Genomic DNA, 18179 nt, shown 5'->3' with positions numbered 1-18179 from the left:
TAAAAACATCTCATCTTTAATATGTTTACACAAGCCTTAATTTTAATATACAGGTCTAATATATAAATGTGAGTCATTTTCATACTGATTTAAACCAAATAAATATTTGTTCTGTGGGTTGTGAATGGAATAAGAAGGTGAGGAGGGTTGTGAGGCTATAGAGACTGGTCTGCAGTGGAAGGGACGGCAGCCATAAGGGTTGTGCCCTCTAGTGAGAGGGATGACAACTGCCAACACTACTCACATTGTAAGAGTATGTAGGCGTGATGTCACTCTCCTCTCAATGAATAGTGCATGGCCTGTGCCTGCATAGTAGTGGATTCTAATGAATTAACTCAAATAAACGTATTTACATAGTGGAGTTCAACTACCCAACCCATGCAATATTGGGCCAGCCAAGAACCAGAGCTACAAAACAACACACATCCAATGAAGTCCATGAGGCATAGCAAATCTATACACTATGCCAACCCCATATTAAAGTCTCCAATGTATCTTGGAAGAATGGAAGGTTGCTCTGGCTTGAGTTTCTGTAACATGCAGATTACACCGCTAATCCCTCAAACCCACTATGCTGGCTTTTATACATTTCCATGAACTTCCATTGGGATGAGTGAATAACATTTTATACAGTAAGCAAAATATATTTTAGACTTGAGTCAAGACACTAACAACCACTTTCAATCACATGTAAAAGGTGTTAATCACTGCCACTGTTTGCATGTGTTAGCATATAAAGTCCTAGTCTGTATGCTTTGCCAGTTGATGTTTTACTTGTCTCCCTGATCCTAGTTATATCAACAATACCACAGATACAAAACTACAACCAACATAACTCAGCAAAACAAACCCTCCTGAAATAGACAACTTAAGTGTGCAGTCTACAAGGAGAAAGCAAATGAGAAATTGATGGAATCGGTAATGTTGTGTACATTCTAAGTAAGTAGCAGCTCTTTCTCAACAGAAAGAAGGCACTGAACTAGATGAGTTACTCAGTCGTGTCAGCCTTTCCCAATTGTTTCACTACAGAGAATACAACTATCCCCTGATAGGGTAGGTGGTCATTAGAGAGTTAGAGACAAGACAGTCACTTTTTTTGTAGGGCGAATTAACCTTGTGTAATGAAGATACACTTAAAATTAAGTTCTAATCAAATCTGGACCACCTTGTCACTTCTGTGGTAAGGCCTCTGTTTTAAAAGGCTTTCATTTTTGTGTTATCCAGGAGCCAATTAAATATCAAAAAAGGTATACCAAGAGAAAGAGGTCCGTCCAATAGCAATAAATCCCACAAAAGACATTTGGTCCTGAACCCAGTCGCTGAGTCAGTGTGGCCAATGTATTAAGTGCAAAAGAAATCTCAGACTGTACATTTGCTCAACATTTTCAGCATAATGTGCAATCACATTAAAAGTGCCCCAGTGTTTAGTTTTCCTCTTCAGGATTTAGTCATTTTTTCATGTTATGCTCGGAAAAGTTGGATCAAGGTCCACAATGCTAGATTTATTTAGCATCATTGACACCAGACCTTACTGTGAGTGACAAGTAGGATAACATGCCCTACTGGCTTTGAGACAGCCTAAAGGGCACCATCATCTCATCAGCATTGTTTGATGCCAGATGTACCTGTAATCACATAGGCTCATGCATATGGATAGATGTTCCTTGGGAAGCATAGTAATCACCCCTTCATAAGTGGAATAATTTCTTCAAGACTTAAAATTAATAAAAATAATGATAATATAGTTTATCATTCTTTACGTATGTGGTGCTTTATAGCACACTTGGGCCAATTCTAGGCATTGTAACTGGAGGTGTGACTATTACCCAATTTAATCATACCCACCTTATTAATCTTGGAAAAATAGAGGACTGAAGTGCCCTTGCCAGGATTCCTGCTTCTGACCTGTGTTTCACCACAGGACAGGTTAATTCACTGAACAATCTCATGTTGTTCTCGTATGCCATGCTTCACAAGTCTCCTTTCTCCCCTTTTTAAAAAATTTGCAGTAGTAGAAGAAGGAATTGAGGTCAGGAAATAGGTTAGTGCAGTGCCCGTGATACCTGTTACTCCTATTTGTGAGAAGAAATACAAGTATTCGATAATGAAGGACAGGAGAGGTCTGATTCCAGAAATATTTACACCAATGGTTTTCATTTAAGAGATAGGATAGAAATTAAGCTAATCTGAAGGGCAACATCACATCCAAAACAAAGTCATAGCCATGGGCTGGTTCTTCGTCCCAGAGATGTTGAACCTTTTAGTGCCAAATATGATAACCAACTGGTGTATAATAGAAATCCATTTAGAATCACAGTGTGGAACTCATACATGGACGATCATATCCTGGTTGGAGTGGCGGTGAGAATAATTTTCTGGAAATAAATTTGAAGGAGGTGCACATCATTTTATGCTATGCCTATGCTCAATTACACCCTTTAACATTACTCAAGCTTCCACTCCAGATGACTTAAAGACATTTGCCAAGTGGACAATTCTTGTAGAAGGATGATTACTTCCTTAACAGTTGTCCACTCCTAAAGAAATTGCAATAAAAAAGGTACCAGCGAGCTATGAAAAGGCCTCCATTTACACCCAGATAAACTTTACTTACTGAACAACAATAAAGCATGTTAGTACTTATTTACTCACATTTGGAAGCTACACAGCAAAGATGAAAAAATTATTAAACACTGGCATATTCGGCTAGAGCGGTTGATCTTGAAGCTAGGGCACCGGGTTCTAGTCTCGTCAAGGATGCTCAACATCATGTGATTCTGGGCAAATCACTTAATCTCCCTGTGGCTAACAAAAATGGATGTGTTCTTCTGTAACGAAACTGTGCTCATGTAAAGCACTCTGATACCCGATGTCTCGGGTCTAGTTCGCGGTATATAAAACTCTAAAAAAAAAAAACTTCTGCTAGTTCGAAGAACCAATATTTGCTTTGGAAAGAAAGCATGCCTTAAAACAAGAATCGGATAGTGTAGTCACATGTAAACACCATAACATTGAAACCATATTATCAGCATTTAATTTAACTCCAATCCATGGGTATCAAAAATGTGGTCACCTACTGTAATCAAACATTCTACTGGTGCAAGTTCAAATATACGAGAGTTTAAGTCAATCACAAGAGTCCACTAACTTTAACACCCACTACATGGTGTAAGCCAGTACTTCTACATGTGGATTCAATTACATTGGAAGGACTAGTCAAGAAGTCAAAAATGCATTATTTAACACAATTTCAATTTATGATAAAGAATCATAGCCCTAAAGGTGAATCTATTGTATGGAGAAAGGACTTAAGAAAAAGTTTACGGAATTCATTCGACATTTGGAAGCAATAATAAGTAACAGTAGTTACCTAAGTCTCACATATTGTGGGCTAGGAGAATCACACATCTTGGGAGTAGGGAAGCAGGTCTTGAACAAAGGTATTTTATTGATTAAACCATGGCAAAACATAAAACACTACAGAGATTTTACATGTATTGGTATTACAGTTAAACATGTGTCCAATTAAAAATCGTATGATTAACATCTTTCGAGCAAAGTGCATAAAATTACATAATTAAGTGATCCTGCCAGACAACACTAGTTTGTTCAATAAACATGACAATTTAAATTGTTTTGCAATAATTAAAGGATCACAATGCAGTTGAAGACTTACATGTAAGATAGTCTACCCAAAATAAGGTTAAATTGCATTACAAATACTTTTGAGGAATGGATATACTTTTCAAGCAAATAGAATATGCTACAGCAGGAATCACCAACTGCAGCACTTCACTTGGACATGGACTTGAGAAGGTGAACTCTTCAGTGGGACTGACCGAAACCCTATATCCAACCTGAGCTCCGTTGCTTTTGGCTTGACCTTGTGAGGTTACCCCAGTCTAGTGCGAGTAGATGATGGCAAGTAGCGCTTTTGTGCTGCTTGGCTCTATTTATATCTGAAACTTCACAAATGCGTAATTCCAGTTCTACTGATTGGATTTTTGTCATTTTGGTGTTTTATTATTTAGTACATTTTACTCTCAGTTTGTTTGCGATTCTTTTCTTGTGTACTGTTATCACTTTATTACTGGATGCAATGCTTGAATTAATCTCAGCTCTAGGTATTTACTCGTGCCACATCATAGTCCATAGTTATTTTGTACCACACATACTACCTCAGTTTGAACCCAGCCATATGCAAATCAGTCTTGACCCTGCTTCAGTGTGAACAGTCCAGTCTGAGCTGCCAGGTCAGGTTTTCCCTGAATCAGAATGTAAGACAGGTGTGATAGGTATGCCCAGATGTGGGTCCAATGCTCACTGTGCCACTGGAAAACGGCTATACCAGGTTGATAAGCCCTAAGTAGGGTGAATCCGTACTGGGTTGATTGTGTTCTAGTCCAGGGAGGCCCAGGTCTGACAGTTCGGGTTGTACTGCTTCCCCTAAAGCAGTATGAAGACGTATTTGAATATGGCTAGGTCCAAACTGAGATGGAATGGTGGGCAAAAATGATGAATTGGAATGCAGCACTGAGCAATTGCGAGTGACTGATATTAATTCAAGCATTCCATCCATTAAATTGTTTTTGATGCATGCTGTAAGTTAAGGCTGACTGTAAGCTAAGCACAGGCTTATTTAATCACTTTTGTGGTTTACCCTGACAAGAATTGTGTTAATTTTATTGCTTGAGTGGGGCCCTCACAACCCAACTAATAACTCAGTGTCCTACAGACACACCACCATGTTGTCTGTAACAAAGGTTATCAAAAATCAATACAATAGCAAAAAAAAGCATTGTCAAAACCAAAAGGTTTAGCAGCCAAAGCTAGACCTATTGGTTTTTCAAATGTAAAATATGATACAATTGATTTTAAATTTAAAAATGTAGTTCAATAAGGTTGTGATTCGCATCTTAGGAATGTACAATTAAGAATTAGCTTGTAGTGCTTTTCCTACAAATCATATGAAAATAACTAAATATACAAAGATGCTCCTGCACACATTGTTAATTTTGTTTCAAATCTAAAGGTAGAACAATCATGGTTGATTGCCCACCAGGGCACTTAACGTTGCACATGTACATTATGGTAGATCGAGGGGTGTCCCCATACTAATATATTGATTTATACAAAAAGAGGATTGCATGTTTCAAATGAAAATGCACAATACATTGTTAATGTGATTAAGTTGAAAAAAATACAGTGTACTCACAATAAAAGCAACCTTGAAAGAAACTATTACTCTGACATTTCTTCCATTGCAAGCCTGTGGATGAGGGGGGACTAGAACCAGCCTGTAGAACTGATGGCACACTCATACTGAGTTAGGTTGGATTCAGTACCATTTTCCAAGACTCAAGCTTTACTCTCCCCCTATCACTCTTTCCAGCTTCATTCCTTAAAAGGGAACCAATCTGTGAATGTTTCTGAGTGGAATCTCAGAGGACGGTGGAAGGGTACTCATAATCGAGAGAGTCTGCATAGTAAGAGCAGATAAGTCCAGTTAAATTAAACTTTAGTCTATTTGTCTGTCCTGGCTCTTTCTTATTCTCAATCTGTATATTAGGTCCACATTATAGAGAATATAGTTGGATAGGAAGCAACACCGGGCGGTTGAGGCCTAAATGAATTCTATAAAACCTACTGGCCAAAGTGAGCATTACTTTTGTAGAAAACCTTGCGAGTATAATGTTTACAGATTGCACGGGGGTAACCCACTTGTCCTCTTATATATGTTTTTGAAAATTACAGGCCTGGAGACATTTGCTGAATTGAACATAGCTCTGGTGGAGTGTTTTCAGACACTAGATGAATAGTGTGTCCTGTGAAGAATTTTGCAGTGGGAGACATAAGGAGTAAATTATCAAGCGAAGGATCCTGATCTACACTTCATTCAATACTACTAGTTCCAAAATATCAAGTTTTCTGTGAAACACAGTACCCTGATTCTAGCCAAGAAAATTTATAAATACCACTTGATACTGAGGTTATAGTGCATTCTTAGGCAAGGAGGCATGAATGCATGGAAAAAATGTGGGTAAGTAGCTCTTCGATCAAGTTAAACTCAGTTAACTTGTTTAAAACAACACTTTGGTGCATTTGCAAGACCACTATGTCTAATGGAACATATTTCATGGTGCACAATCAGATAGAAAGTCAAACTTGCTGATAAGCGTAGCTAATATTACTGTGGCTAGGAAGGAAGAAGAATAGTATCAATAGTGTTTGACAAGATATTTGAAGATTATTTCTAAATTTCTTCCAATGGATTCTCTTTAAAGCTATACTTGTGTGCTTGTACAGGACATTATTTGATTGCATGATTTGTACTGCAATTAAATCATGAAAGACATTTGGAAAGAATCATAAAATGTCATTGGAAAGCTATAAAGTTAATTTCACTTGTTTCCTGGTGGCCCTAGGTATGTTTTAACACCTCGCTGTCAGATTTTATTCAGCACAATAAATAATGAATCCGACACTAGAGAACTCGAAATCAATGCCAACGGCAATGAGTTTGATTTGTGGATAGAGTTCGGTCTCTGTGCACACAGGAGTTTAAGCAATTACACAGCAATTACTGTACAACCCACAATTTACCTCTGCTAGATTGCTGCCAGTGAAACCTGTCAAAATGCAGAATATAGAGTGATACATTCTGATTACACATGTTCTGCCTCAGTATTGAATTATAATCTTGGAACAGGAGGGGTTTACTGCACCCAGTAAATACTTCACCTGGGGAATTGGTATTTACCGTGTGTGGTAAATCTCTTAGCACACTCCTAATCTTACTTATTATTACAGCCCCCACCGGCTATTATTATAAGGCTATGCTTCACACAATTACCTAATACTGCCAAAAGGAACCCAATTTGCAAGAGATTGAGCGTTACCGGCTCAAAAGATGCAGAGTGAAACCGTCCCTTGGCCACAACTCTTTTGTAGAGGTTCACTTATCCTCTGCCTGAAAAGTTGCATTATCAGCATTTACCTGTTCACTGAGAATGTTTTATCAGGTTAATAACAGAAGCTGTTCATATTATAATCAATGCTGAGCCAATTGTAAGTTAAGCTGGAATTTTAAACTCCTTGAACTTGGTAGAACTTTTGTTTCTTCTGCCCTACCACTTTCAAATTTCACCAGTCACTACTGTGAGGGTATCTAATGTATTGCCCTCTACCAGTCCCAAACACCCCCGTAATCCTTGCTGCCTTTGTGACGTCAAGCACATTAGAAACCAGTGAAAAGTAAAACAAATAAAATTGCATACCTTTCCTTTTTTGCATGTTAGACCCCTTGGCACCAGGTAGTATGGAAGATGAGTGCAAAATACACGTGGGGAGGAGCGTGTTTTGGGATCGCACATATTGAAGTCATATTCAATCCATGGCACTTGATTGAGAGTGTCAGTATTTTCAGTTCCGTTTCGATAACCTTCATTATAAATCAAGCTCATGACCTGCTGACTGAACACAGTACCTGCAAAACAAATGTTCATTGCATTCACCTTTGGACCAAACATTTTATCTTATAAAAATTGGAACAAAATTATGTGACATTCCGTATATTCTGCAGTTTTGTAAGGTGTTGTGATTTATGCTCAATTATGTTGTGCCTATGGCTGTAGGTTACGAATCAACAAGTGTTGTACAAGGAAATACTTTTTAGGGACTTGACAAAAAGAAGTTCAGTCATGGGTGTCAAAGGTATGAAAAAATAAACTAAACCTTTTTGTAGCAACTGAAGAAACATGTACAACCAAAGATGCAGATGTTTCAGTTTTATATTTGAAGCATTGGATTCAAGAGACTGATCATCATGCTGTAGTCAAACAAAAGGTGCTCCAAGTGAGGGCACAAGGAGAAATGAAAATCAACTAATAAAGGAAAAAGTACAAGGAAGATAAGTATTAACAATAGGTACAAATGGCCAATACCCATGGAGTTTAAGACTGAAATGATTACAAACACAATGATTTGAGCTTTTTAGTTCTAGCACCCAACAGAAAATGATATGGGTAAGCCTGTGAAATTTAGACATTTCAACTCCTACTTAGATAACTCACGCTGGGGTTTTTATCAGGACAAACATTTGGCAGTCACCTACAAAGTAATATATCCAGAAGATAAGTCTCAACTCAGTTGTAAGTCTGATTGAGCAAATGGAAAACACAGGGCAGAGAACTTTGTCTTACCCAGCCCGATCAATCAGGGGCAAGTTCATATCGAAACAATGCAAAATGTTTCTTTCTATAGGATAAAAAAGGAAAACAAAAAACAATACAATTAGTCAAGGGGGAATGTATCCCCGCAGCTAAAAGTTTCAAAGTGAGGTGTATGAAGAGGTCTATGAAGCATAATTGCTATTTCTTCCATAAGAGGAAGCATGCACATATGTGGTAGTGTGCACAAGTACAAGCTAAGCATGGTCAATGACAAGGGCCACATCATGATGATGAAAAACATGAGGTTCAATGATGTTGGTGGATGTCACAAACATGACAGATATCCAGTTGGCTGTATTACAAGTTCCATAGGATATAATGGAATTGTAATAAGGTGGACAGGATGTCTTTCACATTTATGACGGAGTAAACCTGTACGATTAGTTCTAAATCAAGTCTTTAGTTCCATGCTTATGCTGGGGCATGCATTAACACTAGTGGCATGCCGATATCATCATCTATACAACATCGATATATGTCATAAGGATATACATAGATATGGTGGAAGAGAGTGCGGCAAGCATTCAGTACGTGTGTAGGGTGCATGCCACATATGTAAAGTGCTCCAACAAACTGATTCCAACCTTTTGGGGCAGATTGCTGAAACGTCACTGCATACTGAAAGAAAAAGACATTGTGTCATTCTGTGTCACAATTTCCACAGATGACTGGTAGCGGATCCCTCATGCCCACAGAAACAAGGGAGCTCAAAGTGGGACCACCTGCCATTGAACCTATGAGTCCAAGTGCACAATCCCACTAATATAACTAAAAAAGTGTGTTTCCCTTATGCATAGCCACCTGCGCTTCAAGGGGGGACTGGGATCCCCCCTTCGGGTAGGTGCAGTGAGTGAATGCACCCTCATACAGGGGGATGTCTTGTGGGTCCTTCGAACCCCCGTTGTCCTCTTCACATGACTGAACTGTGGAGGTGCCCTAACTGTGTGCTCCCTTTTTGTGATGCATCTCCTGAAAGACTCTGCTCCTGTGCCCTCAGTGTGGTGCAGGAAAAGACTCAAATAATTTCCCTCATTTGAATGGGGCCACTGCACTTAAGGGAATGCCCCTCTAAGATAGCACCAGTGTTACATGTAGGCTGATGCTAGCAGTATTACAGAACGGACTGCACAAGCGTTTTCAGCACACACTGAAATAATAGAGTGCTCTGGTGGTGCAAAAAGCTGGTGGTGCTCTCCTGTGGCACTGTCCATACTACAGCCCTAGGTGGGTAAAATTTGGGCAGATTTCCACCATCCAAACGAGGCGGGATTCAAACCATCAAAATGGCCCAGCATTGGGTGAAAAAATGAGGAAGTTAATGTACATCTGCACCAGCATGCTGTTCCATGTTGGGAGTAATAAATAAGAATGTCACGTAATGATAGGGAGATACCACATGGCACTGATAACTTGCTGCGAGGCATTATCTCACTGCTATTACCGTGACACATTATTGGGCGCTAAATACTGGGAGCTATATCCTCGACTCCAATACATATCTGGTGTCCTAGTCCCACAAAAACACATTTAGTACACTACCACCACCATTTTAGAACTCAGTTCTCATCCTGACTCCAGTAACACACATGTGATAAACTGGCTCATAACATGCTTGATTCCAACCTGTATTATTCCAAAACATTTAGGGGCATGTTTACAAGCCCCTTGCGCCACTTTTGCGACACTTTTAATATGGGAAAAAGTGACGCACCGGCGGCGCAAGGGGCTTGCAGCCACTGGGATAGGGACACACCTTGCAGGGGATTGGAAATACACCTACAATGGGGTCAATGAATACAGAAACACTGGGGGAGGGGAGAGCAGAGAGAATGACACCAGGAAAGTGAATAAACTTAGATATTGAAAAGGCCTGAAATACACTGATAATAGTGAAGTTATACACACACATATCCTGAAAACCGTATACTAATGCTTGAACGTTTTTAGAAATATTTCTTGTCACCCAAATACTTCTTTTTTTATTTGTAGTAAACCCACAGATTTGGCCCTCATAGTTGTGATTTTGCTTAAGAACTAAAAGGCACAGTATGCCTCGCCTGCCTATTATAACAATTTATCCCTGGGATGTCCATGCTTGTAGATTCACCAGTTTCATTGATACCAATCAAAAGACAAGGTGAACATTAGAAGGCAGGTAAAGGCAGCGCTGTATTTCAGATGGCCAAAATAGGTGTGAGGTTGCTAGCGATATGTCAAGAATTAACAGCTGATGCTATGGCCACCATAATGCCAGTACGGCCACAATTTCCTAATGAGAGGGTACTTTATGTCTGGGAAGCTTGATGCCACACGGTGACTGGTCTAACAGACACGTCTTTTTTATCTGTTACCTTCCAAATCAGACAGCAGTACACTGCAAATATTATGCATTTGATTGGCTCCTAGCCTGTCAATATCACCAGGGAGTTTCATAGCCAGATGCTGTGATAAGCCTGATTACATTCACAATCAACATATTCCTGCAACTTGCTTATATAACAGCTGCCCATGAAGACATCTAATAAGGATGGATTGTGCAAACAGGGCTCAAAGAAGGTGTCAAGCAGCTGGAAAAGATAGATTAGAAAATGTCACTTTCCTGTGCACTGTGCAGGAAGCTGAGCATTTACATGAAAGTGATCACATCGCTGCTGCTACGAGGTCCGTCTAATACTATAGAAGTCCCCAACAACATGTTCTAACTTTCCCTGTGAAACATATTTTAAACTATGCAATCCATGACAGTTTTCACTGTTTTAAAACAGCTGCCTCATTGTTCAGTTAAGCAGAAGGTGGAGGTGGTGGTTTGAAGAAATTCATTATTTATTGCCCGTTTTGTAAGTTGTCTGTCCCTTTTCTGGTCTTAAATTGCTACAAATTGGGAAAAGTGGTAGTATGCATTCTTACAACCGCTCAGAGGAGATGGCAACTGTATGGGTTAATGCCGACAGATTTGGGAAATCTATGTGGTGCTACAACCAGTAAATAAAGTCTCACACACTGCTTCCCCATTGCATGGGGCTTAACATGTAATTGTATGGTACTAGTAATACTGTCCAATAAAGGCACATTTTCATGTACTGTGCAACTCAGAATCAGAACCTTTTAACCAAGCAATTGAGAACCAAGGCCTTCCTGAGTAAAAGAACATGATGTTTTTGTTTCTTGAAAAAAAATAATATGTTTCACTGCTCCATGCCCCTAATATTACAATAAATATCATCTGCCCTGCAATAAGCACGAATGCATATTGTTCTTTACCACTCATAAACTCCAGACAGCAACTTCATTTACAAATGTTGGCCATTTTGTTACTATCCAATTCACGATCAGGGCCACTTTTATTTTGGTGTCCGTGCCTATTTTCTGTCCCAGTCTGGTCCTGCTGTTAATTCCCATTCCATGCGGCTAAACTTGTAATTGTGTGGTACTGTCTTGATTTACCACATTGAATGGTAAATGTGCATGCAAATTTGTGTGCAAATTTACTGCCTCGTCTGTACAGTTCAACGAAGAGTCAGAGCCTTATTGTGTATAAGAGCAGGATTTGTTTTTATTTTTTTGATCAGGGAAGGAAGAAAATACATTTCAGTCCTGCATGTACATAATATTACAACAAACATTGTCTGCCAAAAGCACAAATGTATGTGACTCCAGTGGTGGCTGGTAGGGAACGGTGGCGGGGGGGACAGGGGGAGGTGGGGGGTAGAAAATAAAAAACAGAAAACTTACCTGCTTGTTGCGTCGCCACCTGCCGCCTCTCCTCCTTTGCAGGAAGCACCTGGGCTCCCGGGCTCCCTAAGCCAATGACAACGCTGCAATGTAAGGTTGTGATTGGTTCCCCTAAGCCAGTCACAACCCTGTCTGAGTGCCGTGGTTCAGCGCTCATTCGCGGAGAGGGAACTTGTGCATGTTCTCCACCAGGCTGTGTAATGCAGCCTCATGGGGAAGATGCAACTGTGCATGACTGTTTGGCCGACTTAAGACGTGCTCACCACTCCTCCCCCTGGCCCCTGCTCTGGCCAGCCCTGCCCTTCCCCGCACCTAGGAATGGAAAAATAAAATGATAATAAAGTTCTATTAATATTATTTTGTTTTTCCTCTGTACTGCTCTTAAAGCAGTGGGGGGCGCTCCTCCACCTTAGCTGAGGAGCCGCCGCTGTGCGACTCCTCACCTCTCAGAGACCAAAGACAGCAAGGCCCAGATTCTGAAAACTGTCATGAAACGCAGTGCAGCCCCAAAGAGACTGTGCTGCATTGCGTGACAGGGTGAGAGCAGGAGAGCACCATATTCACAGAGATATGGCTCTCTCCTCCACCCTTCCTAGCGCCGGCACTGATTTCAGCCATGCGCCAGACACACACCTCAGCGCCATAATGCTAGGGTGTGTGCCTAAGTCTAGCATAGGTTTTGTACAGGAAAGGTATCCTACTTTGTATGTGTGCTGCACAGTGCAGCACACATGCGAAATCGGAAAATAAAGGAGAAATGAAAACATTTCTCCTTATATTGCCTGCTTTCCAGCTGCATTACTTTTTGGCGCTAAACCCTGTTTACTAATGTTAGTAGAAAGGGTTTGCCATCAAAAAGCATGGGTGGTTGCATGGGAATGCTAATGTACCACCCATGTAACGCCCCCTTGATGCAAAGTAATGCAGAGCAGCGTTTTACTTTTCACAGCATTGCTTGTGTTACTTTTCCATACAAACCAACGCTAATACCAGTTAGCCTTTGTTTGTTAATCCTCAAATAGATGTAGTGTCAGGTTAGGGTTATAAAAGTAACGCTATTCTGATGCTAAACATTTTGTGAATCTGGGCCCAAGTCTTTAAAAGTTTAGCGCGTCTCGATTTACCATCCAATTCACAATAGGGGCCACTTTAAGTTAGTGCCCACACCTATTTTTTGTCTCAGTTTAACCCTGTGCATTATAGTATAAACAGCATCACATTATGAGAAGAAATACAATTCATAATGTAATAAAGATCACATCAACAGGTCGAGGATAGAACAGAAACAGAGGGGCTGTTTCATTGGCTTACAAAGTTGTAGAATTATGATTGATAGTTGCAGGAGATGGATGTTAATACTCCAATGTTATACTGTGTTTGGGCTGCAGCAAACTCTTTTATGACATGATCAAATAACACTGTTAAATCAAGGGCAATATATTTTTTTTAAATATGCTGTATATGGTATTAAAGAAGGAAACACGAGAAGAAAAAAAATGAAGGCCCAGATTTAATAATGCTCTGTGCAGGGGCTACTTGTGACGTAAAGTGACACTAAGAGGTACAAGGCAGCATAAGTTATTCACTAGCCACCATAAAATATACTTTGCGCTGGAAAGGTGAAATATTCACAGCACAAAAACCGCTTTGCATTGCTTTGCTTCTGGAGGTTGTTACTGGGGCATTACTGGGGTAGATCAAGCAAACACCCATTGTTTATGACTTAGAGACTGATCAATAAAAAAAAGCCAGACAGAGCTTTGCATCAGCAATGAACATCTACCTGCCGCAGGCACAAACGAGGGGAATTGTGTTTATTTTTCAGAAGACAACGACTGCATGTGTGCTGCAGTACACAGCGCACATCCAATGTGTAGGAATCTTCTCGGTTTATCTATACATAGGCATCAGTACATCTCAGCCCCAGACTGTATAAATAGAAAAACAGATGCGTGACATAGGCATAGGTCTATCTCATTAAATATTGCAACCCTTATAAAAAATTTAAAATGTCATAAGTGACTAAAAACACTCCCTTCCCCTCAGGTGTTTTTAAAAAGTTGTTTCTCATCCGCATTTAAATTAAAGGGTCTAATTAAACCTACCATTTTTCTTACTGGACCCTGGTCCATAACAATGCTTCAAATTTAATAGCTCCTATTTCAGCAACTTGATGCTCAGATGGCCCTCACTCCTGCCATAAATACAGAATTTAAGCAGATCATTAGAAGTGATGAAGCTCAAGTAGAACACTGGGTACAGGAACACTGCTGCTGTGTGAAGTACGTTTCACTCAAGCATGTTTTTTCTCCTTTTACAGAAAATGTGTCCTCATTTTAGCTTCCTCGACAGCTCACTATATTTTCAACGTGAGAATCATAAGAGGAAACATCAGACAAATACCACCCTAACATTCACCACACTTTCCAACGTTAGTATGGCACAATCAATAAATGATCTATACATTTTGTTATCACTCCTTTAAAATGCTTCCTTTTCTGACCCTCAAAAACAGACATTCACTCAAATAAATATCACTAGGAAAAAATGTCAGAGCCTTATCACCAAAATTAATGCAGTAGTTATCTTTCACATACACTTTTTGTAAACTTCCTCCTCTATAGTACTATGAAAGAACACAATTTAACACATAATTTCCCCACATTTCAATAAAATAGCAATGTTACAAGCTTAGGGGAGCACTGTCGTGAGTGTGCTTTCAGTAACAATCATGGCGCCCAGCCATGACACTTTGGTAAAATAACGGATTATGCAAGAGCACATGCACACAACGTATTTATTTTAGGTTAATTACCTAAAAGAATCAGAACTATGTCATACAACTGTAGGGGATTCTATAGCTAATGGACCACCATTCAACAGTAAAAATAAACAAACAGGCACACCATGATAGTAACTGTTTAGGTTGGAGTATGGATCTCAACTTTGCATTGGGCAATCTGACTACAATCCGTTCAGCAACTACTTGGTAGTGCCCTTATTCGTGGAGAATATTACTTAATTATTGCCCCCATTGAATTGTAAGGACACTACAGCTCCTTCACTGCATCTTAGGCATTACATAATTTCTGACGGGGGCAGGGCACTCTCTTTTTTTAAATTAAAAAAAGTCCCTTACTCTATTGTTAGGTTGACTTCGAGACCTGCTGTAATCAGTCCGTATGCATCAAGTCTATCCCCTTTCTTATCAATGCTTTTTATTTGTCTATGCCAGTATTCTTTAACAATCCTTGCTTGCTTGTGGTCAGTCCTGCCTTTTCGTCCTTCCTTTCTCTCTTCTGTTTCTCCCACAGAGCAAGGACTTAGGACTGTCTCATTCCGCTATGGTTCTTTATCTGTTCTTTGGGGGACTATTTTTTTCTTGGTTTCCTGCTCTGTTACTGTTTGTCTGTGTTCACCTTCAGCGCCCTAGCTGCTTGCATTCACATATAGCATTCTTCCTCCCACCTCCTCTTAATGCCACTGTTGTTTTACTGCTACCCTTGTTACTATTGCCTCCCCCACCATGGTACCCGCTGGGTTGTTTGTTTTAATAAACGTGGACATACTTTATCAGCCCAGCGAGCGCTGCACCTGTTTCACGAGCGCTGCACTGGTGCTTTCATTCTTGTTTATTTTCTCTGCTCTCCCTCCCCTCCCAATCAGTCATGGGGCTCCAGCCTGGCCTGCCTTACACCAGAGCAGGCGAGCCAGAGGGAGGGCTGTGCTGATAGATTACAATGACCTGGCTGTAAGGCTGAAGAACTGGCGGCAGAGACCGGTGTCCCTGCTTCGCCTGCTGCTGTAATTAACTCTAATCGGATCGTCTGTCCAGAGCAAATACTTCAATTTCACCCTTCACACATGCCCCTGGGAGACCTCTCTTTTTTTATTTATGTTGGAAAGTGATTGCGTGTTGGCAAAGGTAAACCAGCTTTGGTTTTTTTTCGTTAGGGAGAGTGTTATGCGCTCTGTTTGTTTGTAAGGCAGAAGCGCAATGCATTTTAAGGAAATGCAGCACACTTCATCCTTTCAAACAAATAAACAATTAGCTTTCTAAAGCACCCACGCTGTTGACAATAATAAAAATCCTATCGCTGTTAGGCCCCCCCCCCCATGCTAAGCCTTTTTTTGGCTTTTTGGGGTAGTTTGCACTTAGGCCCCTGTAACTTTTTGTCCACATAAGGTATCTACGCCAAATTTGCGTCCTTTTCTTCCAACATCATGGGGATTTTAAAGGTAATTCTTTTTTTAAATGGGGAAAAAGTGCTGCAAAAGAAAACTTCTGTTTTTTCCCCTGCAAATGGTATCAACAAAGGGTTTGTGGTTCTGAAATCATCATCTTCCCAGCTTTCAGGGACAGGCAGACTTATGTCAGAAAACCCTAAATTCCTTACACAGTTTTGGCATTTTACTGGGATATAGCCTATTTTTGCTACTTTTTGTGCTTTCAGCCTCCTTCCAGTTAGTGGTAGAAATGGGTGTGAAAGCAATAATGGATCCCAGAAAGCTATACATGTATAGAAACTAACAGTTGAAAATAAGAAAAATTGAAAATGAATTGAAAAAACAGTCATTTGTGCCAACGTTTTCACCTGTAACTTCTTCTAAGTATGACAGATGTTTGAAGGCAATATACCGTTATAACCACTGGACCCTTCTGGTTGTGGGGATATATAGGATTTGTATAATTCACCAAGAACCCGAGCAACCCAGAGCCAATAACTGAGCAGCGTCTTGCAGTGGTTTTTCATTTTATACTGGGTATATAGCAATTCATTTGTAAAATATAAAGAGTGAAAAATAGGTATCAAAGACACCTACGTATTTCCGAAATGGGAACAAAATATAGAGTTTAGAAACAGTAGCTTTTTGCACATCTCCAAAATTGTGGTTACCCATATTGGCCTGTGAATTGTAGGACACATTTCAAAGTGACTTCTTTTTTACACATTGTCTTACATTAGGAAGGCAGAAATGCATTAAAAGTCAAAAGGTAATAACAGTTGTTCCACCTATCTGAGTTCCCCTAAGTCTCCCGATAAAAATGGTACCTCACTTGTGTCGGTAGGCTTAGTGCCCGAGACAGGAAACAGCCCAAAATGCAACGTGGACACATCACATTTTTACTTTGAAAACAGACCCTTTTTTTGCTCAGTGCCTAGCTGTGGATTTTGAACCCTAGCTCAGCCGGCACCTAGGAAAACCTAGCAGACCTATACATTTTTGAAAACTAAACACCCAGATAATCCAGGTTGGGGTGACTTGAGTGGCTTTCACTGGGTTCTGTTACCCAGAATCCCGTGAAAACCTCAAACTTTGTAAAAAATAACCACATTTTCCTAAAATTTCTGTGATCGAAAGTTCTGGAATCTACGTAGGTCCACAAAATTCCACCTACCACACATTCCGTAAAGTCTTCCAATAAAAATGGTACCTCACTGGTGTGGGTAGGCCAAGTGCCCGCAACAAGAAATGGCCCAAAATGCAACATGGTCACACCACATTTTTACAGTGAAAATGGACCCTTTATTTGCAAAGTGCCTGGATGTAGATTTTGAACCCTAGCTCTGCCAGCACATAGGGAAAACTAGCAAACCTATACATTTTTTAAAAGTATACACCCAGGGGAATCCAGGATGGCATGACTTGTGTTGCTCTCACCATGTTCTGTAACCCAGAATCTTTGCAACCCTCAAACTTTGTAAAAAAAACAACTTTTCCTCACATTCCTGTGATGGAAAGTTCTAGAATCTGCGTGGATCCACAAAACTCCACCCACCCCCACATTACCCAAAGTCTTCCAATAAAAATGGTACCTCACTTGTGTGGGTAGGCCTAGTGCCCGTAACAGGAAACGGCCCACAACGCAACGTAGAAACAACACATTTTTACAGTAAAAACGGACCCATTTTTAGCAAAGTGTCTAGCTGTAGATTTTGAACCCTAACTCTGCCGGCACCTAGGGAAACCTAGAAAACCTATACATTTTTTTAAACTAGACACGCAGAGGAATCCAGGAAGCAGTGACTTGTGTGGCTCTCACCAGGTTCTGTTACCCAAAATCCTTTGCAAACCTCAAACTTTGTAAAAAAATAACCACATTTTCCTCATATTTCTGTGATCGAAAGTTCTGGAATCTGCGTGGGTCCACAAAATTCCACCCACCTCGCATTCCGCAAAGTCGTCCAATAAAAATGGTACCTCACTGGTGTG

General features: G+C 40.2%; 1 protein-coding gene across 2 annotated transcripts in view; it reads right to left on the bottom strand.

Moving 5' to 3' along the window:
* Window positions 1-18179, bottom strand: part of LOC146817853 (amine sulfotransferase-like) — a 369387-nt gene that overhangs the window by 78596 nt on the left and 272612 nt on the right. For both annotated transcript variants that reach the window (XM_085611335.1, XM_085611336.1), the window contains one exon: window positions 7278-7486. In XM_085611335.1, the coding sequence (XP_085467461.1) occupies window positions 7278-7486 (209 nt within the window). The remainder of the gene's footprint in view (window positions 1-7277; window positions 7487-18179) is intronic.

This window comes from Triturus cristatus, chromosome 6 (genome assembly GCF_964204655.1).
Source record: "Triturus cristatus chromosome 6, aTriCri1.1, whole genome shotgun sequence".
Lineage (NCBI taxonomy): Eukaryota > Metazoa > Chordata > Amphibia > Caudata > Salamandridae > Triturus > Triturus cristatus.
The sequence above is the reverse complement of the archived record's forward strand: the minus strand, read 5'-3'. Positions and strand labels throughout refer to the sequence as shown.